General features: G+C 41.9%; 3 protein-coding genes across 7 annotated transcripts in view; 2 read left to right on the forward strand and 1 right to left on the reverse strand.

Annotated features, from left to right (window-relative positions):
- Positions 1-630: 630 nt before the first annotated feature.
- c4h4orf33 (chromosome 4 C4orf33 homolog) lies at positions 631-3,130 on the reverse strand. 2 transcript variants are annotated; one of them, XM_028977938.1, is made up of 6 exons: positions 3,035-3,130; positions 1,944-2,215; positions 1,795-1,855; positions 1,659-1,710; positions 1,379-1,578; positions 631-899 (listed from the first exon to the last, which is right to left on the reverse strand). In XM_028977938.1, the coding sequence occupies exons 2-6, from the start codon at positions 2,122-2,124 to the stop codon at positions 803-805; spliced, it is 591 nt and encodes a 196-aa protein (XP_028833771.1). In that variant the 5' UTR covers positions 2,125-2,215; positions 3,035-3,130; the 3' UTR covers positions 631-802. The 2 variants fall into 2 exon arrangements, with proteins under 2 accessions (XP_028833771.1, XP_028833772.1); XM_028977939.1 differs by lacking the exon at positions 3,035-3,130 and adding an exon at positions 2,288-2,354.
- Positions 1,978-11,047, forward strand: sclt1 (sodium channel and clathrin linker 1). Of its 3 annotated transcripts, none has more exons than XM_028977936.1 (22): positions 1,978-2,101; positions 3,147-3,182; positions 3,338-3,399; positions 3,523-3,569; positions 3,670-3,742; positions 3,833-3,888; positions 4,223-4,358; positions 4,624-4,746; positions 5,102-5,167; positions 6,152-6,222; positions 6,401-6,491; positions 6,871-6,962; positions 7,268-7,445; positions 7,654-7,752; positions 7,850-7,921; positions 8,047-8,121; positions 8,983-9,128; positions 9,367-9,559; positions 9,816-10,012; positions 10,145-10,223; positions 10,537-10,632; positions 10,881-11,047. In XM_028977936.1, the coding sequence occupies exons 2-22, from the start codon at positions 3,155-3,157 to the stop codon at positions 10,938-10,940; spliced, it is 2,040 nt and encodes a 679-aa protein (XP_028833769.1). In that variant the 5' UTR covers positions 1,978-2,101; positions 3,147-3,154; the 3' UTR covers positions 10,941-11,047. The 3 variants fall into 3 exon arrangements, with proteins under 3 accessions (XP_028833769.1, XP_028833770.1, XP_028833768.1); XM_028977937.1 differs by having other exon boundaries at positions 2,091-2,182; XM_028977935.1 differs by lacking the exon at positions 1,978-2,101 and adding an exon at positions 2,280-2,526.
- A 2,081-nt stretch (positions 11,048-13,128) lies between these two features.
- Positions 13,129-24,045, forward strand: part of grk4 (G protein-coupled receptor kinase 4) — a 44,224-nt gene continuing 33,307 nt past the window's right edge. For both annotated transcript variants that reach the window (XM_028976504.1, XM_028976502.1), the window contains exon 1: positions 13,129-13,440. In XM_028976504.1, the coding sequence (XP_028832337.1) occupies positions 13,389-13,440 (52 nt within the window). In that variant the 5' untranslated portion in view covers positions 13,129-13,388. The remainder of the gene's footprint in view (positions 13,441-24,045) is intronic.

The raw sequence follows: 24,045 nt of genomic DNA on the forward strand, positions 1-24,045 counted from the left end.
AGGCTGTCTGCAAAATACATCTGCCCTCCAACGTTTTCACTTGTTGCGTTCAGTACGGACCTATGACCTATTTCAATAATTTTTTTTATTTTTGTGTTGTCAGAAACCATCTCAGAACACATTTCATACAGGTATAAAAAGAAGTCAAAAAAGCAAACCTACTTCTTTGTTTACACTGCATTTAATCTACAGAATGCTTTTGTTGTAAATCTACATTTAAGGTAAATTATTCATTAAAACGATTGCGATAAAATCACACTTCTGTGAAGTGAGCTGTTGAGCTATTCATTCCTGCTTCTTGTTTGTCAAGTGAAATTTTTGAATGAAAAAGATGTTAGTATTGTTACTGAGATGATTTCAAAAACTGTTCTATTTTACCAGTCTTCATCCTACTTGTCATTTTAGTCTTATTCATTGAGTCTTATTCCCTACCCATTTTTCTGTCATAATGGTTAGTGTATATTTTGTGCACATTGCATCATATTCACTACCATGCATCACTTACAAGGGTGGTAGCAGAAATTTGCTGTATTGCTAAATATAAGTGACAACACATCCTGAAAATACAGAATAGATTATATGCAATCAGGGAAGGAGCCATGAAGTGTTTTTTTTTTTTTTAATGCATGCACACACATTTTTAATGTGTGTAGGCACAAGGGTGAGCACTAATGTAATGAACATTTACAGTATGCTAATTAGAATAATAAGACTATTACACTCATTATGTAGATAATAATAATCAGCAACATGATAATTAATGCACTTTGAGCCGGTGATTTCTCTTCAGTGCAGCAATCAATCAGGCTTTTGTTTGCCAGAGGTCAGATTCAGGTTGCACCCATCCCTCACCCATGATACTCTGCAGGGTGAAAGGCTGGAAGTACTCAAGTCGGTGGCTGTCGAATTAAAAAAAGATTATCAATACATCACATTCATTTTGAGCATATTGCTTGCATTTATATAATTAGTCTAAGGCTTATGAGTTCATAAATCAATCAATAATAGGGCAGATTAGACTCACTAACTGAATGCTGGGCATCAGTGCATGCATATTTATTCCCCTAACATGTACAAAATATATTAAAATTAAATGTTTTTTATGGCAGTGGTATTGAATTGAATTTTTTAACAATTTGAGAATTTTGACTCTGAGGAATAATTATATAAAGTAAAGTAAAGCTATTTACTCGCTCTTTGTTACCCTTTGGTATCTTAAAGAAGTTCTCATTCTCGTAAATGAAATTATCGGATGATATACAGATTACAATTTTTTTAAAGATAGATAATCTCTTAATACAGATGTATTAATATTGTTCAGATGTTTAATATATATATATAAACATGGTGTCAGTGTAACTACTATATAACTACTCACAAATCTGGCCCTTGACCCTCCACCAGATCTTCTCTTGGTATGGGGTACAGAGCCTCATAGATCCTTTGAGCACCAGAGCCATGAATGGCATACGAGTTCATCTTATTAACATCTGGAGGGAAATATCTCCAGGGCAAGAGTGCTTGCCCTTCCCATCGGCCTCCAGTTATATTGGCAGTGAATGACAAAGGAAGGGCTTGCTAAATAAAAAAAAAAAAAGATTCCTTATTTGCGTTCTAAAAATACAATTTATATCTAATCGTGTTCCCCTTTTCCATACCTGAAAGGCATTATGCCTGCCGGACAGCAGAAGTATCAGATGTTGTCCATGTCTGCCAGGTTCAAACAATTACATTCCTTCATATGAGGTCCTGATCGATTCTCTTAACTTTTGGAAAAATTTGGACTGAACTTACGGACAAAGTTCCACCTCCAGATACTTTTCATTTGTGCTGTTCAGAAAGAATGACTCCACCACTGCAGGAATATACAAAGGAGCATTTCATGTCTTATTATTAAGCAAATAGTTGTGCATACGGAAGGGAAAATTCCTCTCCAACCCTACCTTCATAGTCCCAGAGGCCAGGGAAGGGCTGTCCGGGGGGACCGGAGGGAGCGGCAGGGTCGCTGAAGAACGGGGCAGACACCGCCATGATCAGGCCGCCGTCGCCGGGAGAGAAGGCGATCGTGACGGGGTCGTGGCCGACAGGTAGACTGTCCCAGGTGTGTTCAATGTGGTACTCCATCTTTACCGAGAGTGTGCGCGGCAAGTTCAGCAGCAGGTCTGATCTGAGCTCTTCAGAGGTAAATATGTAGCATTTCAAGGGTTCGAACTTCCTGGAAAGATAAAGTATTCGGGTCACGCGACTGTCACTCGTGGCTGCGTCCTTTAACTCGTGTTCGTCGCACCGCCAGAATGTCCCACACCCCCCCAATCTGGGACAACAAGTGGGAATGTTTTCTGGGTAGAATGAGAGAGAAGTCGCCCCCGGAAACGCTGCGGGATCCCAGATCAGTAGGGTTAGGGGCAGAGCGGGGCAGCAATGGTGGGGAAGCTGACTCTGGGTCAGCGCTGAAACGCTCCGGTCCTTCTGACGCGATTGGCTCAGCCGAAGTCGCTTCAAACTGCATGGCGGAAAGGTTTAAAGGTAACTGAAGTTGACAGCAGGTTGTACTGTTGAAACGCCTCGCTGTAAAACGAGTTAATAAAATGAAGCAATGTGAAATCTGACAGATTGGGGAAATCGGCACGGTTGTCGAGTTGCAATGCTAATCGAATGTGTCGGTGTGGTTAGCGCAGTTCCGCTAATTAGCTAATTCCGTCGCCGCTCTAAACACCGTTTACGGTGCGCTCGGAATGTCGCGTACGATGGCAAATGTGTCCCCTGCGCCGCTTGTCCGTCGGCAACAATTGTATTTGCACGTGTCTGTATCAGCTGCGCCATTTATACAGCCAAACTGTATTTAGCTAGTCGGCTAGCTAGCTAGCCGGCTAGTGCTTTGCAGTGATACGTTATGACCCGGGTGCCCGGTTTCCGCGGGTGGGTTTTAAAGAGGTTGCCGCTCGGTTGTCGGCAGTGAAACTTGTTCGTAATCGTCAGTGTTCTGGTTCGCCACGAATCTGCGAATCCTTTAACCCCCCCTGCATTACGTTACCTAATGAATTCGACTCGTTGTTGGCCGGCACATGCTGTAAACGTCAGGATAATAATGAGGCGTCTGTGATTGTAAATTAGGCTAATACAAAGTTTTTTTTTTTCCCATCCAGTTTCCAAAATGTCAGTAGAGGACGGATTCATGCAAGGTGAGGTGAACATAATATTGTTAATGTGTGTGTATGTGTGTGTGTGTGTGTGTGTGTGTGTGTGTGTGTGTGTAATGTACCCTTTGTAACTATGAATGCTGTCTCTAAGAATAGCTGTAGGTGCTTGTTTGAACTTTTGATCTATTTTATTTAAGATCAGAGGCTACCTTCTGAAAGATATCCAGATACCCACCCATCTACATCCACATTTTCAAAGGTTTTTATTATATTTGTATTCGTTGTGGCTTTGACCTATAACAATAATTTGTATAAACATATATGTTGTTTACTATAGTAATTTGTCTTTTTTTTTTTTTTTTCTCTCTCTTTTTTTTTTAAGCACATGGAGTCTATGGAGTCCCCCGATCCATGGTTGACAGATAAAAGGTAGTATTTAAAGTATTTTCTTAATTGTTTTTGCCCTTGATATGATCAGTAATGCATAAATCGTGACTGATTTCTATGTATTTTTCTTTTCTTCTGACAGTATTATGGCTCCTCTGATTGCTGAGTATGACCGGCATATTGATGAAATGACCAGACAGTTGCACCTCTCTCAGGTTTTGTTTTTATACTCCTTTCAGTTAACAACCCCCCACCCCACCCCACCCCCTGTATACTTATGCATTATTTATATATTTTATCTGCAGTTGCAAATGGATGACATCAAAGTGAAGCTTGAAACTGTTATTCGGGAAAACGAACGGTACCATCATAAGCACTTGGTCAACCCTTTTTTTTTTTTTTTTAAATGTGCTCTCAGCCATCTTACTTTGAAGATCTGAAATCTCTCACAAATGTAGATGAGGACACATTTTTCCAACTCACTGTTAAAATGTCAGCAGCTATATACCCTTGTACCACTGATTAAATTTTTTTTATACATATCTGCATTATTTAGCATGGAGAATAGACTACTGCTTCCATTTTGTTACTTGTTTGTGAAGAAGCAATATTTGTATTACAAATATGTGAGATGTATGTTTTCAGTCAAGTTATTATGACATTTTTGTATAAATCTGCTATTTTCTTTGTTGAAGTCTGCACCTAGAACAGAGGGAATCTTTGGAGAGGCAGGTCCAGTCCTTGTCCACTGTGCCGGGGTTTGAGGAGGGCCATGTGGGAGATGGTGTCATCCAGCAGAACCTTAAGGAACAGTTAGATCATGCAGTCATGGTAAAGATTCTTGTGTTTAACACAGCACATAATTACACTTACCGAAATTATTATATAATGATGTTTCAGGAGCTGTCTTTATCAGCACCCTGATTAAAAAAAAAAACTGAAATAATCATACCTGTCCTCATGTTCGATCGGTGTGATTGTTATCAGTGTTGAATGTGACTTGGCTGATTACAAGACCAGTGAGATCATGCCATCAGTCAGGGTGCATATGTTTTTATCTGTGTGCACGTAACTGACTGTGGGTGTGTTTCCAAAGGAGAAGCAGTGGGCTTTGGACATGTGGCAAGCAGCAGTTCAGGAGCTGGAGCAGCTACATCAGCTTCACCAGAGCATGGTGAACAATGGGCAGGCACAGGCCTCCCAGCGGCAGCAAGATATGGTGTGCTACCAAACTAACCAGAATATTCTGTGTATTTGTAATTGCGTACTATGCCATAATTTTATTAATGTTTCCACTTCTATTAGAATTCCTTTTAAAATATGTATGCTCTAATTTTTTCCTACCTTTTTAGTCCAAATGGTTGTATTTTGCATGACCACCAGATGACGCCAGAGTCTGCTAAAAATGGTTATCTGGGAGTGGGTCACATTATGTACATCTCTTGATGCAAATAAGTGTCTGTATGTATATCTGTGTGTGTGTGTGTGTGTGTGTGTGTGTATATATATATATATATGGGTGTGTATTTATGTATGTATGTATGTATGTATAATTTTTTTTTTTTTTGCTCTAGAACCAACTTCTTCAAGTCCACCATCATGCTCAGAAAGTCCAGGCAGCAAACCAGAAACTTGAAATGGTGAGACGTTGTTTTGCTGATGCAGACTGTCATGGGGGATGACATTGTGAAAAAGATTAACAGATATACTATTACATCTTAAACAGATTATCATAAATAACTGATTAGATTCAGTTGTAGCATTTCAGAATACTGTGAATATTATAATCTGAAATGCATAATGATTGATATCATGATTACTACATTTACATTTACATTTACAGCATTTATCAGACGCCCTTATCCAGAGCGACTTACAATCAGTAGTTACAGGGACAGTCCCCCTGGAGCAACTTAGGGTTAAGTGTCTTGCTCAGGGACACAATGGTAGTAAGTGGGATTCGAACCCGGGTCTTCTGGTTCATAGGCGAGTGTGTTACCCACTAGGCTACTACCACCCAACTAAATTACTAAATTACTAAATTAATCTAGAGTCTAGATCATTTTGTAAATTCACCTATGTAATGATCTGCATCCTGGTTTAATACATTGCATTGATTCATATTGTATCATGATTATGAAACATAGCTGCAGCATCTACTTGTTTAGTGAAAAAACCTGTTCCTGAAACTTTCTTTCACAGAATGCCAAGTAGGAGTTAACCTGTTAAATGCCGTGCCCTCTATAGCTTTTTTAGTCCGTGAGGTTACGCAACATTCTGAGTCTGAATAATCTCTGCACTGTCAGAGCCTGCCACATTTAAGAGATTTCTTCACTTCTCCTTCAAACCTATAACACAGCTCCTCCTCAAGTCTTCCTTTGTAGCCAGATAAAATTCTCCTGAGTGAGGGGAAACTCTATAGCTCTGATGAATATTTGATGAGAGACGATGGGCGTGGCTCGTTCTCACGCTTTTCCTTCTGTCGTTGTTTTCCGCCCTCCCTGCTCTTTCTGTTCAATTCTTGCCTCCTTGCTGCTTATCCCCTCATATGTACTGAAGCTGTTTTGTTGGTAAAGCAGAAGGTCATGCCTCACAGGAGGTCCTGTATTTCTTGTCAAACTCAGGCCAACCAACAGTTCCTGAAGACGGTCGCTGAACAAACGTCAGAGCTGGAGGAGCTGCGTGGCCAACTCAGGTAAGCCTACAGACAGCCTATTAATAGGAACCTGATGAACTCACAGATACTCGTTGTAAGTTCAGTTAAACTCTGCACGTAGATAAAATGGCATTTTATTCTGATGTTGCACACTCACTCACAGATTTGTTCTTAACTTAAATATCTTAATTGCTTCTGGCGTTTGTTTTCTTCTCAGACAAGCTAAATTAGATTTAAGAACAGCCACAGCCAAAGTGGAGGAGATGACCAGGCTCATGCAGGGTTTTCAAGAGCAGCTGCAAACGAAGGTGGGGAATGTAGTAATATGTTGCATGAAAAATCACAGTGATGCAGTGGTCCCCTGAGTCTTTCAGAGGACCAGTCACTCACAATTTTTTATTCATTTGTTCCCCTGAAGATAATTTGGCATTTATGTCCAAGGTCGAAGCATTTGCAGTACATGTATCTGACAGTTGCAAACATGCTCATATTTGGGGCAGCAATTAAATAGTTTTCAGGCTAAGTGAAGTGAAACCATTGACTCTCTTCGCATTCTATTGAGCTTGGTTGCTGTGTACATACAAAGTTGCTCTGAGCAACTATTAAAAACATTTCTCGAGGTTCGACTGTGAAGCAGAACAAGTGCTTTATTTTTTTATCTTGTGAATGTGTTTGTTTTTGTGATAGGAGGAGGATGCAGCAGGGGCTCGTGGGAGAGAACAAGCATCAGACAGGCGGCTTCAGCAGCTACAGGCAGCGTTGGGACAGCTGGAAAGCAGGTTTGTGACAAACGCAGTGGAGAGTTAATATTTTGGTATTTTAATGCCAAATCTATTACTCAGCAAGTATTTATTTTTTATTAAATTCAGCACTCATTAGGTTGTGATAAATGATCACATCAGTTACATCAGTTAAATTTTTAATTTATAAATGTATAATGCAAAATCCTAAATAAATCTGTTTACACCCCAGATATGTTTGCGTCATTTGTGCAGCAGTTGTTACCTTCCAACCTGAAGTGGAAAATAAAGCTTTAAATGCTTCTGACCCCACCTCTTCTGCCTGGGCTATTACCCACTGGCAGGCTGAAAGCGGCGACACAGGAGGCAGAGCAGGTGCGCAGGGAGCAAGTGACGTGGGAGAGGCAGGTGGGGGAGCTGCAGGGTCGCTGCGCCTCCCTGGAGGACGACAAGTATGAGGCCATCGCTAAGATGCGGGACTCCATCCAATTGGCCGAGGAGGCCACTCTGCAAAAAGAGCAGGTGGGACGTCATCCGCTGGCATTGTGCCTTCGTCCGTCATTTCTGCGGACTGTTGACGTCATGTGAATTATTCCATGTGTTGAGATGTTCAAAGGGAGTCTGCTCACAAACCCTTTCCCACAAGCAGTAAATATACAAAAACATTATGCGCAGTAATGCACTGGAAAGACTGGCCTCATAGTGGAGTTTGTGTATGCTGTCACTATAGACACTATTTCGGGAGAAGCAGAAGACTGAAGAGCTGGAGAAGGTGAAGGAGGCCATGAAGCAGTTCATCCAGGATGCAGCAGTACGCACCCGGAAAGAGGTGTGTGTGTGTGTGTGTGTGTGTGTGTGTGTGTGTGTGTGTGTGTGTGTGTTTATAATGACCGAAGCATATTTACATATTTTTCTTCTACCTGCAGGTTGAAAATGTGAGAAAACAGTACAATGTTCAGATCCATCGAATGGCAGAGGAGCTTTCAGCCCTACAGCTGGTATGTGTTCCGTGCAGCCATAAGTGGCTGCAGACAGATCTGAAGTGGGAATTTGAGCTAACTTGAGCATGATGTTCCTTAGCAGTTGATTCAGTGTCTTGAAAGAGTATTTCATGCTGTTTTAGGAATGTGCTGACAAAGAGTCTCAGATAGAGCGGTCCCACCGGGAGAGGAAGGCCGTAGAAGAAGAACTGGGGAAGGTACGGCAGTGTTCATCACACGGGTAGAACGGTGTGGTGACATGTCCTAAAAATTAGTTTTGGATCAATATTTCACAATATTGTAACATGCACACATATATATATATATATATATATATACACACACACACACACACACACACACACACACACACACAGAAAACAGTGACCAAATTGTGAGCAGTTTAAGCTAAATAATGATATCGAAAAATTATTGAAAGTCCTTCATCCATTCATGGATTAAGCCTAGTCCTAAACTTAGTGCATTTCTGAATTAATAACTTCACTGACACTCTCTTTTAGTCCAGGACTAGCTTAATGCATGAATGGGGAAACTGACCCATTATGGAATGGAATCCATGTTTCTGTTATACTGCGATTCTTACTGCAATGTTACTATTTTGTGTTATGGTTTTTTGTTGTAAATTTTGAGTTTTGATTATAGGTCAATAACTATGATGCATAATTTGGCAGCAGCAGGGGCCAGGCTGGTCACATCTGTTGCCACACGCAGACACAAATCAAACTGATTTAAATTATTAAACACACAAATGTAATGTAGAAGAACAAATCAGGATGAGTAATATGCCACCTGTCACCCCGGTGGCATATTATTCAGAGTTCTAATGCTGGAAATGTGCTTTATTAATTACACGGTCGAACCAATAACCTAGGAAAACAATAGCCTTAATAGCTTCAAGTATTTTTGCCATACCCTTAAAACAAAGCCTAAGCTGTCATCAGCTGAAAGTTATGGCTAACAAAAGGTTGGGAAAGGGGAGCTGCATAGCAAAAATTGTACTGATGGTACAGGTAGGTGCGAGTTAAGATAAGGGTGGGCGTGTGTTTCTTTCATAACAGATGTACAGAGAAGGACTAGGTGGAGAGCCAGATTATAGGAAGATGGAGGTGCTCCACCAGAGGTGTCTAAATGCCGAGAGACTGAAAGATGATCTGCAGATAACTCTGCAAAGCACTCAGACCAAAATGAAGAACATGGAGATGGGGTGAGGTATTTTTTATTTATTTTTTTTATTTTATATATATATAGAGTTCTCTAATTGAGGTAGGTATTGACAGTCCTCAAAAGTAGGTGACATGCATTTTATTACACTTTATCCATATTCTATAAATACATTAGTTCAGATAACATGATGCGTAGGACTTACAACACGCATGTGTTAACAGCGTTATTACTGTAATGATTTGGGGATTTATTTATATATTTATTTATTTATTTTGTAGTTACTCTGAGGAATTGTCACGCTGTCAGGAAGTGGTGCGGAGTTTGCAAGGGGTGCTGGCGAGCACCAGGGACAACTGTGGCAGCGTCAGCGAGGAGAGGCTGCAGCTTCAGCAGGAGAACCAACAGCTCCTGAAAGAGATGGAGGAGCTGCGCAAAGCTAGTCTTCTTGCCCAGAGGAAGGCAAAAGAACAGGTCTCTGTCTCACATGTAATGGGGGCTTGCAATTTATTAAAATATCATAAAAGTAAAATGTTCTGCCTTTGTCTTACAATGTGTAAAAGAAAAAAAATCATTATTTGCTTCAGAGAAATGCCAACCCTATGACTGGGCTGACAAGAATTCTTGAATCTGGAATTGGATTCTACTAAACTGTGCGTCTTTTGAATTGAGGAGAAAATGAAAGTCACTTGCAAGAAGCTGTAGGTAATCCAGGATACTCTTTCCACAGGTGTCTCACATGGAGCAGGAGTTTTCTGTGAAGGAGCATGGCCTGGATGCCCGGCTCAGAGAGCTGGAGGAGAGCAGGAAGAGCTCCAGTGCAGATCTCACCCGTCTGCTGCTCGCCCAGCAGAAAACCACCAAGCGATGGAAGGAGGAGGCCAGGAAACTGGCTGACATCTTCGAGCACAAACTTGGCAGCCTCAAGTAAGGGTTCAATACTATAGCCAGGCTGGGGTGCATCCATGTTGGCAGCAGCAATTTCAGATTCTGTACAGTTTCTCAGATATGTATTCAAGCACTCTGTGTAATATTTTGACACCATTGTGTGTGTTACAGGGGTGAGCTGCAGAGGCAGAAACAGCGTTCTCAGGAGCTGGAGATTCAGTTGGAGACAGACCATGAGAAGATTGTTGAGGCAAGTCTTCATAATCACTCAGACTCAAGAATTATATGCATCATTGTCCAACAATATTTTACCAAATATTTGCATGTGTGCAAGTAAGTGAAGTAATTAGAAGAAAATGGTTATTATTGGAAACTTGCTGTTTTAGTGATAGTTGCCTGTTCTGCTAAACGCTACAACTCAGCCAAACTGAATGCAGTTGTTTATGTGCTAATATGGTATCGTGAGTACCCAGTCGTCACTAGCGGATATTGTGAATACATGAATGATTAAGATAACAGTATTAAGCCCTAATTGGATTGCTATTGTTGCTGTAATGGGACAGTACGAGCGACAGATGGCTGAATACCAGGAGAAGAACAACCGTCTTCAGAGGCGCCTGTCTCAAGCAGAGCAAAGAGCGGCCACTGCCACACAACAGGTAAATGTGATATTTGTACTGTTAAACAAGTCCATTATAACTAGCAGTTTCTTGAGGGTAAACTCTTACAGGCCAGACACATGCAATTTTGTGCATATACATATCTTTTAGCAGATTACCTTGTAAAGGAATATCTCTAAATGCTTCTCATAGAAGAGCGCTACATCATCTATAAGTCAAGGAATGGACACAAACTTCATGTACTTCACCATGCATATGTGCTGATTGTCATCTTTCTTTCTCAACAGCTCACCTTTATATCGCAGAGAAAGAAAACCACATCCATGGTTGATCTGGAGACTTTATAACAGTTGTGTAAATATGCAGCACTACCTTTTGTTACTCTAATGCATTTGGACCGATGAACTGTTGAAACTGGTTTTCTCATTATTAAAAAAATAACTCACTGATTTTATCCTGTGTTCTCAGACTAATGGTGCTTTACAGATCACATGATTTCACTCTAGATCTTGATCCAACAGGAAACTTCAACATCCACAGCCAAAAGAAACATGCCTACAGTCTCATATATTCTGATGATCACATTCTTCCAGCATGTCGTAGAGTAAGACATGTATATTTATTTATACATTTCATAGGCAATCACACTAATCTTTTGTATTAGCAATGTGAACTATTTGAACAAATTAATTTGATACTTAATTTTAAACAAAAAGTGACTTAATTATTCTTTCAATAGAATTTAGGGTGAAGTCTTGGTTTTCTGTGTTATGACAATTTATTATAGAATTTTACCACTGCAGCAAGTCAGAATGCTTTCTGCTTTCTTACTGCACTGCTGAGCAATTCAGATGTTCAGCCTTCTCAACAGCAGATGTCAGTGTTCCTGGACTAATAATCAGCCAGGGATCCTGGTTTATACAAGGCTCTTTGTTTTAAATAAAATACATTTTAAAGCGGTATGTTTTAAGGGGAACTCCTTAGTGATTTGCCTGTGCCATTTCCGCAGTCATGTAAACACATTAGCTTCATGTGAGCATCAATAATGCTTACGGAACATGTTCTCTGGACTAATCGCCATTGACTCATTTGCTGTTTTTAGCCCCAGTCTTGGTGATCTTAACATAATATAACTTAATTGCTTAATAGGTCTTGGTTAACTTGGTTTTATGTGCACAATTCACAGTTCATAGCTCATGTAAGCAGTACATGAGCCATTTTTTATACCATCAAATACATCTTAATAATGCCAACCCTAAATAACTTTTTTGCTTGAACAAGCTTGTTTGAAACCATTTTATTTAAAGGGGTGTCAAACAAAACTACAAATACTGCATCACCATTTATTTGGCTAAGTGTGAGCATTGTGTTCGGAATGCAGTTAACACCTCCAACGTGTATGCGACTGCTCTTCTTGACGCACATTTCACTCGGCAAAGTCGCACCCTTTTGGAAACCTGAACGTACTAGCATAAATCCAGGTTAGCATCTGGTTCTGCTTAGTGCCTGATATTAACAACTGTTCGCTGCCCAGCCTCTGGTTGTGTTTTTTTCTTCATTGTTTGCTTATCTGCTCAGTATCATATTGCCAGACTCAAATGGCCTTAACTTGTCCAAAAATGAAAGGGCCCTCATTTTGTTCTCATAAGAGAAATAATCCAGACATTAGACTGCATTAGAAAACACAAAGAAATCCATTTGCTTTGCATCGTAGACCCAATGGGGCGTCCAAAAGGTACATCAGGTTAGACGTGTCCGTACGGACAGTCGACTGGGCAACGCTGCCTTCAGAGACGCAGTTTAACAAGGCCACTGATGTGTGCATGCATGACGTGAGTCAGCAAATGCCCCAGATCCTTGGCTCTTCTCCTTAAATCGCATCGCATGATAATAATGAGGGCATCTATGAGCCTGCATACTCCTGTGCATGAAGTGCACGCTGCATCTGACTCATTACACCATTTTCTGTGGAATGTACCAATAAGCCTTCTATATAACGGCGGAACAGCGAGAGGATAAATAAAAAGCGGATGCCATCGAGTTCGCAGACGGCCAGGCCGAAAGCCACGGCACGTTGCACGAATGGTATTAAACATGATTGTCCGAGTTATCTCGGCAGCAAGGTTTGCTGGGAGGAGGAGGGTGGGGACGTTTTCTGACACGTCTGTCCAGAACACGTTGCACGTGCGTGAGGGCGTGCGAGACGTACATCCAATTCAAACCTCATGCAGGGGAACCCAGATGTCATTCAACTATCTAGAAGGGGAGGGGGAGAGGGAGGGAATGGATTCCTTGAATCAATAAAGGCAGGAACGTGACATTTCTAAACAAAACGATTATGATAAAGGATGTTTACAGTCGTGTGTATTTGTCTTTGTTGAGTAAACGCGGCGGATGATGAGTGTGCGTTGTGGACGTGTGTGTGTGTGTGTGTGTGTGTGTGTGTGTTGGGGACTGTAAGGTTGCACTCTGGTGGTTGTAAGCTGATCCCTCCTACTCTGGGCTGAGAGAGAGGGAGAGAGAGAGAGAGAGAGAGAGAGAGAGAGAGAGAGAGAGAGAGAGCAGGAAGGAAGGAAGGCTTGGCATTGAATGCTAACGAGGGGAGTTCATGATGGAGCCGTGCTAGGAGGTGGGGGGGTTTTCAACCTCAAGCTATGGAGAGACACAATTAACCTGGTATGTGCCAGCGCGAAGTCCACGCTGATCGTCATCGCCGCCGCCGCCGTCCATCGAGCGTCTTCGTCGTTCCTGTCGAGTGAAATGTCTCGCGGCTGCGCGGGATCCCACTTCTGACCATGGAGATTGAAAACATCGTGGCCAACACTGTGCTGCTGAAGGCGAGGGAAGGTAAGCGGCCGTCGGGGAGGGGGCGGGCGGGCGGCGAGAAAAGACGACGACGACGACCAGCGAACCACAACAAAGAACCGACTCTGCCGTTCTGCGCAGCAACCCCCCCAGCCCCCCGGTCCGCCGTTCATTTGCATTCGAGCTCGGCCTGGCCCCCCCGCCCCGTCCCCGTGTAGCCGTCAGTGGGCAGGGCCGCGGGGGTCGGCTAGTCCGGCTCGGCGTGCGGCGGAGCGTTCCAGGCGGACGGTAGCTTAGCGCCGAGGTGTCGGCTGTTAATTTAATTATTTGGTGCAAGGATGGGGGGGGGCGTGCTGGTTTGCACGCTGCAAAAAAAAACGTGTAAATAAATAGGTTTTCCCAGTGCGGGGGAACGTGCAAATCGTGTAATTGTGTGTGTGTGTGTGTGTGTGTGTGTGTGTGTGTGTGTGTGTGTGTGTGTGTGTGTGTGAATTTGCGCGGGTTTGGTTTCGGGTGGAACGGCCAGGCCGCAGACACACAGCGCGGAGAGAGAGGGCGGTGGGGGAAGCGTCCCCAGCCTCCGTCATCCACGCTTCACACGGCGTGCTCCCCCCGGCCCGCCGGCCCCGTCTCCGCCCTCCGCCGGGTCTGCAGCTAGGCCCCGAGCTCCCCGTTAGATGAGGGCGGGGAGGCGATTCCAGCTACTTTAGCTCGCGTCGTCGTGTCGTAAGACGTGGGCGACGCGTCGTGCCGTCGCTGTGCGTGTGTGTGTTTCTGCCCGTCGCCGGGATGTAAAAGGGCCCACGTTCACCGTGGAACAGGTGTTCGAGTCGCGCTAAGCCTTTCAGAGCGTCGGAGGTGCTGTGCTGCAGCTAATGCTAATTACATGAATTAATATGCCACGAACACAATAGCCACCCTCCTCCCGAACGCCCAGTGGGGTTTTTTTTAAAGCAGCTCCCTGAAGCCACATAAGAGAAACGCGGATAATTAAGGCCGGGCCTCACGCAGCACGGCAATGTCCCGATTCGTCGCCCGCGATCACGGTTCTGTCGACGCAATGGCGATTATTCGGTGTGTTGCAGTGCAGGTGGTTACAGCAAGAGCTCCTTGTCTGTAATGGCAGGAGACAAAAAAGACATTCTGGCACGTTGAATAAACACGCACAGTATTCATCGGGTTCAAAGTATGCAGTGACAACTGCATATGTTTTTATATATTTTGCTTTTCTTTTGGTTTTGGTGCATCATAAATAGCAGCGTGTTCATAACAGATCACCAATCAGAGTATATTACTGTCAATTGTCCATCTCTGACTAATAAGTCCCTATAATGATTGATTAACATTATGACGTTAAAAACCAAAATGCTTTTTAATATTTGCACTTTTTACTTGTTATATTTAAGATGGGTACTCGGGTAAATTTGGAACATCATTTAATGTCAGTGTATTTAAAAAAAAAAAAGGTTTTGCAGACTTGTTGCGATGTAAAGTTTTTATTAATTTCATTGAAATTCAAAGCATATTATCATAACCCAGACATTTAAAATTCCGTTTATATATGCTATATTGACTAGTGCATCAGGCTTAATTAAAATATTCATACAATGAATATGTTTGTATTGCATGAAGGGGTGTGCTTTGGCAGGGATCTCATGAAATGATAGGTATCGTGATCCATGGTCACGATACGATTATATCACGATATACTGTACATAATGCGATATGCTACAGTTCACTGAAAATGTAAAAACAGAGCTGATGTACAAGATGCTGTGTACGATCTGTCTGTGTGGATCACATTACATTAATAATTCAGCCAAAAACAACATAACTCAGAACGGATTTTGGATTAAAATTTGTATACAAAAAAATTGATACTTGATGTTCCTGTAACGCTACAACAGCACCACGTAAAATATGATGATATATTGCTTTATTGATTAATACTAACACTCCAAATTGCATGTAATACATTAGCAATTGACAGAAAAACGTTCACTAAAAAGAGAATAATTACAATTTTGAAATGGCCATAATGTTTACTACAAGCCCAAATTCCACTCATGACAGTTACAACACCATAAATTATAAATAAATTGATAATTATATAAAAATTAATGAATAAATAAACAGTTGAATAAATGAACAAATATAAATGCGTTTGTGCAATAACATAATTGTAAAATGCGGAGAAAAGTGAATATCGCATTATCGCATTATGTACAGTATATCGTGATATAATCGTATCGTGACCATGGATCACGATACCTATCATTTCATGAGATCCCTGCCAAAGCACACCCCTTCATGCAATACAAACATATTCATTGTATGAATATTTTAATTAAGCCTGATGCACCTATTCTTATAGTTAATTAATTCAAATATTCATATTATGTTTCCTCCCCTCTCGAAACTCCATGTATAATTGGGAGTGGTGGTGTTTTAAATGCTTTGCTAAATTTGTCCTGCTTGCTTTGATAGGGACAACTTTGAAGCATTCTTGCAAACAGGCATGTCCAAATGTTTTGGTTTTCCCTGTTCATCTGGACGATATCCGAAATACTTCCAGACAGCAATTTTTTACATTTTCTTGCAAGCTTGGTGCTGCAGAATTAACGCCGGAGCTGCTTTCGCACACCGCCATGTCTCGCCTCCAGGTAGCCAGGAGACAGGCTGCCCGATGCAGTGCCTGTTGAAAATTGTTGTAGTCTGTAGAGATTTCCGTGATCAGGCAGATAAAAAAAAATGGAATTTAAGTATCGATACCAGTGCTAATTAATAGCAAAAAAAATTTGTTTTTTTACGAAATTAGTAGTAGGTTGAAACTGTCCACACTGTTGTTCGTTCATTTGCCTGCTGACATTATAAAAGCAGTCTTATGGCTTTGAAATTGTTGCTTTGGGGAACTGTTCTATTCACTATATACATTTTTAGAGGAAATGATACTACACATGTTTTGTGTTTTCTGTTTGAATAGTAGCTCTGGAGCACTGCTAGTATAATGAGAGAATTATTCTGAACCTTGCAGCAGCCAAATGAAGATCCAGATGTTGATGTGCGTGTATCATTTATCTCATAGAATTGAGTATCACTGGCTTTTTACATTAAATTAAACCCAGTAAAATGTGGAGATGCCAAGACCTCTGAAGCTTCAGTGTAAGCCTGTCCGAGAATGTTGGATACTGGACTGTGAAGCTAGATGAAGTTCATATTAAACAGATTGTGGGCATGTGTGGCTGGGCTTTAGCTACAATAAAAAAAAAAAAAAAAATTACAGCTCTTGCCACCGATGTTGAAATGCTCGCGCTGTCGTCACTGTGTAGTTAGCATGGTCCCTGTGTCTTACATCTCAACATCGTTTTAATTCTCTCCCCCTCCTTTTATGAGGCGTTCACACATCTTTCTGCGTTTTCCTTTGATGCTCAGTGGTTTGACTTTATTAGTTTAGCAGTGGTATCCAGGGGACCAATGTGGCTGTCGTACTCGGGTGTTCCCGCATTTGTTGCTCGTAAAACCATGTTGCTTTGTGAGGATGTCCCTGATGTGGTCACCATTAACTGTCCTTATTGCCCAACAAATGGATTGCATATCCAGAATGAGCAACATGTGTTGCATAAGGACGAGTTTAGAGTGTACGCTGAGTGATCGGAGGACTGAGAAGGCATATGTACATTATGAGCAAGATTATTCATATCTCAGTGTTAGACCCATGTCATACATTCTGAATGTTTTTAGATAGAGTATATGAACATTGTTAATATATTGCACAGCATTTGATTTTTAAGAGACATTTATTGCTGCAAATTTTCTCTATAGTCATTTCCATACATCTAAAATTATATTTCCCTGTCAATTATGAGATTTTTTAATATATTCAGAACACTTTACTTTTTGACATTAACAGTGTGTCCCTCTCTTATTTAAGTGGTGGTAGTAGCCTAGTGAGCCAGATGATCACAAAGAGTATTCTGCCATTGTGTCCCTGAGCGAAACACGTTACCTTGAGTGTCTCCAGGGGGACGGTCCCTGTATCTGCCGATTGTAAGGCGCTCTGGATAGGAGTGTCTGCAAAATGCTGCTAGTGTAAATGCAAATAGGCATTTTGTAGTCGTTGTGTCGTTTTTGCTGACAACTGACGTTTGTGTGAATTGCTTTGGGACTGGATCATTTGACATCAAGCAGTGTAACGTAGAAACTCTCAGCACAGATACATTTGTTGTATATTACTACTACTTCTAATTATTATTATTACACATTACATTATAAACAGTGTTATAGTTATTATTGGGATAATTGTGTTGGTGTAATAATATTTTGGTGCAACATCACTGAGCGCAGCATCTGAGCATGCATGTGTTGTAATGTAATGCGTCGCATGTCCCCCCCCTCTCAGTGGGCTTTGAGAAAGAGGGTTGTGATGAAGTATTTATGATGAATGAAGCAGCCTGGTTCATTTTGCATGTTCACTTCTCTGCTCCTGCTCCAGGAGGAAAATATTTAGCTGCAAGCTCAGGATCTCGCAGCCACATTGTTGAAATTGAATGGCTAGGATGTTCTGCGCGCTTGCCAGCATTTGAACTGGTAGCCATTTTAATATTTGGCTTCTTTGTCTTTTTTTTTTTTTGGCAGAGGATGGTATTGTGGGCAGTAATGACGTCGGCCGGAGGACGTGGCTTCAAAGGAAATAAACGCTATGTGCTCCATTCATGTGTGCCTTAAGCTTCTGAGAAGAAAGACAGAGGAATCAAGGCGAGCTCCGTGCGGCGGTCGTGCGTGGCTAAAGCCTATTCATTACCTGCAACATCTTCATGGTTGTTAGTTGCCAGAAAGTGTTCATTTTCAGATTAAGTTTGACTTTGTGGGTATCTTTTGAAAATGTCAATGAATACATACTTCGACACGTCCCCAGCAGAAAATATGAGTACAATACCAGTATTTCCTGTTACGCCCTATTGCCCCCAGTCAGGGTCATAATCAAAGGATTTCCCAAACGCTGACAGCACTTCATTTTGTCACGGGGTTCGTAAAGGTTCGTCTTCCAGAAACGTCTTAACAACCCTGCTTCCCTGGTCAGTCCTTGGAAATCAGTCACGCTAATTGGTGGAACTAGTGAACGATGAGAAAAGTGTAAGATTGACGCTCCTCTCCCTCGGTGTCTCTAGGTCATTGATCAGAAACAGCTAGAACAGATTTGAAAAGGGACTAGTCAGTGGTATTGATTTCCGACTCGCCCGTTCTCTGATGTAATACCCCTCTGTCTGTCTAATTGGTGTGCGTGATTGTCTGTGCAGTGTCATGAGGCAAATTCTAACACACGTAGACAAATGCTCCAGGGGGAGTAACCTTTACTCCAATTTCCCAGCTTCGAAGGCAGTGCCTGTCAGACATCAACAGTTCCACATGCTGAGGAAAATTAGCCAGTAGCACTCGGGGCGTAGCTGTCCTCCTTAGTGAAGAGTAAAATAATGGGCCATGACTTGGGTTCATCAGTATAAAATGAATATGTACGAATATGTAAGTCTCTTTTTTTGTAAGTCTCTGGTCATATTAAACAAACCAAGAGAAAGGAGCCTTGGAGCTCCATTTAAAACAAGATAAGATGATCCTTTATTAGTCCCACAAGTGGGAAATTAATATTGTAGATATAAGATTAGAGCAGCAAATAATATGCTGACCTTTTAATATAAAAGGTTCAATCTAAAAATGTGGTTGAGGTTTAAAATATCAGTAAATACATAAAATATTTTTGAATGTCTGTATACAGAGAATATAAGTAAGTGTACATATGTACAGAGAGGATATACACTACTCACAATAAGTTAGGGATATTGTTATTTACATGAGTGTTTTTCCTATTTGCTCTGAATTTTAATTAAATAAGTAAAAGTTCCCTTTGATATTACTAATAATGTATGAGAAGAAACACCTTTTTCATTAGTTTAATATTTATTACCCCCAAAATTGACAATAACAGGGATAGCCCCAAATAACAAAAATTGACAATGTTGGTAGTGGCTGTTTCCACCATTTGTCGCAATATCAGCTTGACAGCCATGTCTCAAGCTCCTCACTGGCCTCATGATGATGTTCTGAGACAATGCTTTCCACTCTTCCACAAGTGCTACTCGCAGTTCTGGGGGTGGGGTACGATCATTCAGTCTCTGCTTCAACTGGTCCCAGATGTGCTCTATGGGGCTCAGGTCAGGGGACATTGATGGCCATACCATATTGAGGCACTCCAACTTCCTGAAGTCGAGCTAGGACTATTCTGCCACAATGAGGTGGAGCATTATCATCCATGAACAGAAAGTTTGGGATGTGCTGGTAGAATTGGGGGATGATGATGGGTTCTATGATGTGTCTGAGGTAAGAACATGCAGTGACTGAGCCACGTACAATAACCAAATCTGTTTTGTGCTGACCGGTGATGCCTGACCAGACTATTGCACCTCCTCCACTAAAGCAAATCCTGGACACCATGTTGACCTCAGCGTATCGCTCACCTTGCCTTCTCCAGTAACGCTGATGCGACACTCATCAATGAACAGGACAGTAGACCACTGCTGCATTGTCCAGGTCACATGGTCTTGTGCCCACTGCAAATGTTCACGGCGCTGTCTTGGTTTCGGTGGAGCGGTGGAATCGGTTGTGAATGGTTTATCTGGAAACCCTCGCAAGTCCAGTAACCGATATTGGTCCTTAGGTTCTGGTTATCATTGCGGTCTGTCACTAGTGGGGCTCCACTCCTGGGTCTGTTGCGAACTCTGCCAGTAGTTTTGTGTCTTGAAACAAGTCTGCTGATGACACACCAAGATCATGAGCAACATCTGACTGCCTGCTACCGACCCAAAGGCGCGCCATGGCCAGGTGACGCTGCTCGTCCGTTATGTGACGTTGTGTGTTCATGGCTGTTTGAATGATGAACTTGGAATGACTTGCTGACAATACCAGCGTTTTATACCCACAGAATGTCGAAATTGATGCCAGATTGAGAAAGGTGAGGTGTGTCTATCACCCCAATACAATTGCCTCATTATCCCAAAATGTCTGAAGTGAAACAAACACCGTATGTATGACATGCATTAAGTCTCTCACAATATCCCCAACGTATTGTGTGTAGTTTATATACACATATTGCATATAAGAAAAACGGAAATTGTGTATTGGATGTGTGTGTTTGTCTATGTGTGGTCAGCTGTTGTAGAGTCTGAATCTCTTTGTCACACATTGTGGTGCTGCAGCCTGTCAGGGTCTCCTGCATGGGATAGGAGTTATCCAACAGGGATGACCACTTGCTCACCACCTCCACTGGGTCCAGAGGGCATCCTAGAACTGGCCCTCCAGATCAGCCTGTTTCTGTCCCAATCAGAGAAGTGCCTCCCCAGCAGATCACACCATAAAAGATGGCTGAGGCCACCACAGAGTCATAAAAGGTCTTCCAAGAGCAGGCCTGTCACTCTGCAGCAGGCACAGCCTACTTTGTAGGTCATAAGTAAGTAGTTGGCCCCCCGTGTTCTTGTATGTTATGGATGGTCTTATCTAGTGGTGTGTAGCCATGACTGCCGACGGGTTTGTCAGTTTTATGCAGGCCCGTCATGGACACTTAAACAGATAAGAGCAGGCACGTATCCATGCCGTGTTGACAGTGATGATGCATCAAAGCAAAATTCATATGTGCACACGAGTGATGGGCAGGGCGAGATGAGGTGTGTGGGCTCTCTTTTCCACGTTTGCGTACGTGTGCATAGGTAGACTAGCATATGCTTGGCGTAAAGTTGCTGAGTGAGTGTGTGTTGTGCTGAAACCAGTGCATGTACATTTAAGCCTATTTAGATGATCTGAATCTAGATTATAGACATGACAATTTCTTGACCATAAGCATAAGCTCTTAATTAAAATGGTACAAAGCACATAATATACACTGTACATACTAGGGCATTAACAGAAAGCTGGTTTATCGACGCCCCCTAGGAGAGTACAGTGTTGTTGTGTTTTTTTTGCCCTCCCTTCTTCCCTCTCTCTGTGGGCTTTCTTTTACAAATGACCTACTCCACAATGGAAGGAGGTCAGACATCTTACTAAACACCTTCTCCATCTGCCGTAGGTACCTGGTGGCTTATTTCACCCCACCATACCAAAGCAGACTAAATGAAATAAAATGACTACCAGTGATGCTGTGTTTTTTTTTATTTATTTATTTATTTTTTTATAGTATTTTAATGTGTTTCAGGAGGCACGACTGTCTTGTGGGTTGGTCTCATGGGGTGAAGGAGGTGAACCGGAAATGTTTGGGAGTCTTGGACTTTCCAGGCTTTGAGGTTTTAGTTCTGTGTGTGTGTGTGTGTGTGTGTGTGTGTGTGTGTGTGTGTGTGTGTGTGTGTGTGTGTGTGAGAACTCGTTAATAATACTGACAGTACCAGTGTTTGCCACAGTATTATTGTTTTTATGGGATTCCATATGTGCAGTGCAGATGACGTCAACTTTGACAAAGTCGATCTGAAAAAAATTCAAAGCCCTAGTTGCCCTAGTACATATATCGAAAATTTCTGTGTTCTTGTGTACAGCATAACAGTTAACTGCAAAATTGTAATTAATTCTTAATTTCAGAATTCATTACAATTGATCATAGCTTGTCATCACATGATAATGAACATTCTGGTTGGCAGAGAGGAACAGGAAGCATATTTACCTCCTATAATAACCTTCCCGCAGCAGGCAGCACTCGCTGGGCCCCATTGTCATGCCCCTAGCTGTTTATGTAAACTGTCACTCGATATTAGATTAGCCCCTCGCACCCTGCGCCTGCCCACCGTGACATATCGCCTATAGGTGACTGCTTCTTCCTGTCGGGAATGATCTGCATTCTCATTGGCCATCGCCTGTGCCACTCCGGTTCGTGGCCTTGTTTACTGATTGATCCCTTTAATCTCCAGACTGTGTTATCAGTTAGCCCCGTGTTCTCAGGACGCCCTGACGCCTTGACCGAAAAAAGAAGCGAGCAAGATAGATAGATGAATGACCGAAGAGAGTGGGGAGCAGAGAACGAGTGGCTCGCTTTCAGGGCATTGTCCTTGAGCAGGGATCGTCCCGTGTCTAGGTAATGGCATTGAGCAGGGTTAGTGCCCTTTGCTAATGAAGTTTGGGATGATTTCATTATTTAGGCTAATCTTGCCTTGTTTGTAGAAGTTTTCATGATGGCAATCTTTTGGTTTTGGCTTGATTATGTTGGCTGGGTATATGTTTAAAATTCCACAGATTGCAGTGGTCAACTGATGTCATTGTGCCCCCATCCCCCCTCTTCGGCCTCATCAGCTTTCTGGCACAATCTCGGGTTTTATTGCCCGCTTCTGTCATCTTTCTTGTAAAACACATTTTATGTCTGCAGGGTTGCACCCTTTTTTTTTTTTCTTAGGTGGACCAGACACAAAAGTTAGGTGCCCCAAGTTTTCTACTTTTTTCTTCTTTTAAATTGCTGTCTATATAGTCAATATTTGACTTGTGAATGATTAAATAACAATCTGTCTAATATAAAGTTCTTTTTTGATGCACAATTCATGTGTTTCATGTGAAGCACATGTTGCTGCTTAAAGTGCTTTACTGAGCGTACTGAAATTAAAACATTTTAAAAGTGCAATTGTTTTAAGGACTTGAATTTGATTATGTAGGGCCCTGTGAAATCGGTTTTATTTTTTCCTAAATTCTTTTTTTACATTTTAATTCTTCTGAATTCCATGTGTTCTGTTATAAACATATTGATTCACGTAAAAACTATGTGGCTATGGTGTGGGTGGGAAAAAATTACCTGCAATATGGGCATTTGGGGCATTTACCGTTTGCTTTTGTAAACCATTTACATGCATTTTATGCGAAGAACTATTTCACAATGTTACACATTCTTCCTTTTGTAAAAATAAAAGTTTGTTCTCAACATAAAGTACGTATCAAGTAAATAAACTTTGGGGAGACCTGGAATACTGGTTTGAATCAGCTGATTTATTTGCATGACTGGCTCGCGCTAGTTTGCTTCTATTCTCTGGTTCTGATGTGAGTTATCAACTGTAAGTGGTCATCACATTTGTTCTTACAAAAGAGTTCCGCTCTAAACTTAGCACCATAAGTCGAAATCCGTAAATTTCCTGAGTACGTCAGCGTTCCAGCCAGCCAAGCCTAAACACGCATGTGCGGAACCGATTGGGCAAGTGGTCTCAGCCTCCTCGCCATCGCTGTTTACATTGCGTTGGTATGTGTGAAAGTCCCGCCTCAACCTTAAACACCTGGGGTGTAGTGGGCTTCAGCCCGTTATACACAATTCTACGTTTAATGGCGGATTCCGTTTTTATCTATTGGATTCCCCGTTTTCTGCATTGCGGAAATGACACGGTCATATTTATCATCTCGGCCTGATGATCTGTTGCTGATAGGCAGTGGGAAGAGGGGAGACTGGGCCAGTACATTTATCACTGCATGTAATGTATTTTATAGATGTACTGTGTTTTTTTTTTTTTTTTTTGTCATTTTATTAAAGGCTTGTGCGGTAAATGTGCGGTCACGTGACACTAAAATGGAAACTGAAGTTACTGGCGATTACGAAAGCAAAGTCTGAGGTCTAGGAAAAAATCCACTCTGCCTATGACGGCTCCA

This window comes from Denticeps clupeoides, chromosome 4 (genome assembly GCF_900700375.1).
Source record: "Denticeps clupeoides chromosome 4, fDenClu1.1, whole genome shotgun sequence".
Classification (NCBI taxonomy): Eukaryota; Metazoa; Chordata; class Actinopteri; order Clupeiformes; family Denticipitidae; genus Denticeps; species Denticeps clupeoides.

What these genes read in the sequence shown, in the direction of transcription:
- c4h4orf33 (XM_028977938.1), bottom strand. Translation starts at nt 2,124, where the DNA reads ATGGAGTACCACATTGAACACACCTGGGACAGTCTACCTGTCGGCCAC. An exon ending in TGGCCTCTGGGACTATGAAG is followed by an intron (nt 1,856 to 1,943) that starts GTAGGGTTGGAG and finishes ATATTCCTGCAG; the next exon opens with TGGTGGAGTCATTCTTTCTG. An exon ending in CTGGAGGTGGAACTTTGTCC is followed by an intron (nt 1,711 to 1,794) that starts GTAAGTTCAGTC and finishes TGAACCTGGCAG; the next exon opens with ACATGGACAACATCTGATAC.
- sclt1 (XM_028977935.1), top strand. Translation starts at nt 2,295, where the DNA reads ATGTCCCACACCCCCCCAATCTGGGACAACAAGTGGGAATGTTTTCTG. An exon ending in CCCAGCGGCAGCAAGATATG is followed by an intron (nt 4,747 to 5,101) that starts GTGTGCTACCAA and finishes TTTTTGCTCTAG; the next exon opens with AACCAACTTCTTCAAGTCCA. An exon ending in AAGAGCAGCTGCAAACGAAG is followed by an intron (nt 6,492 to 6,870) that starts GTGGGGAATGTA and finishes TTTTTGTGATAG; the next exon opens with GAGGAGGATGCAGCAGGGGC.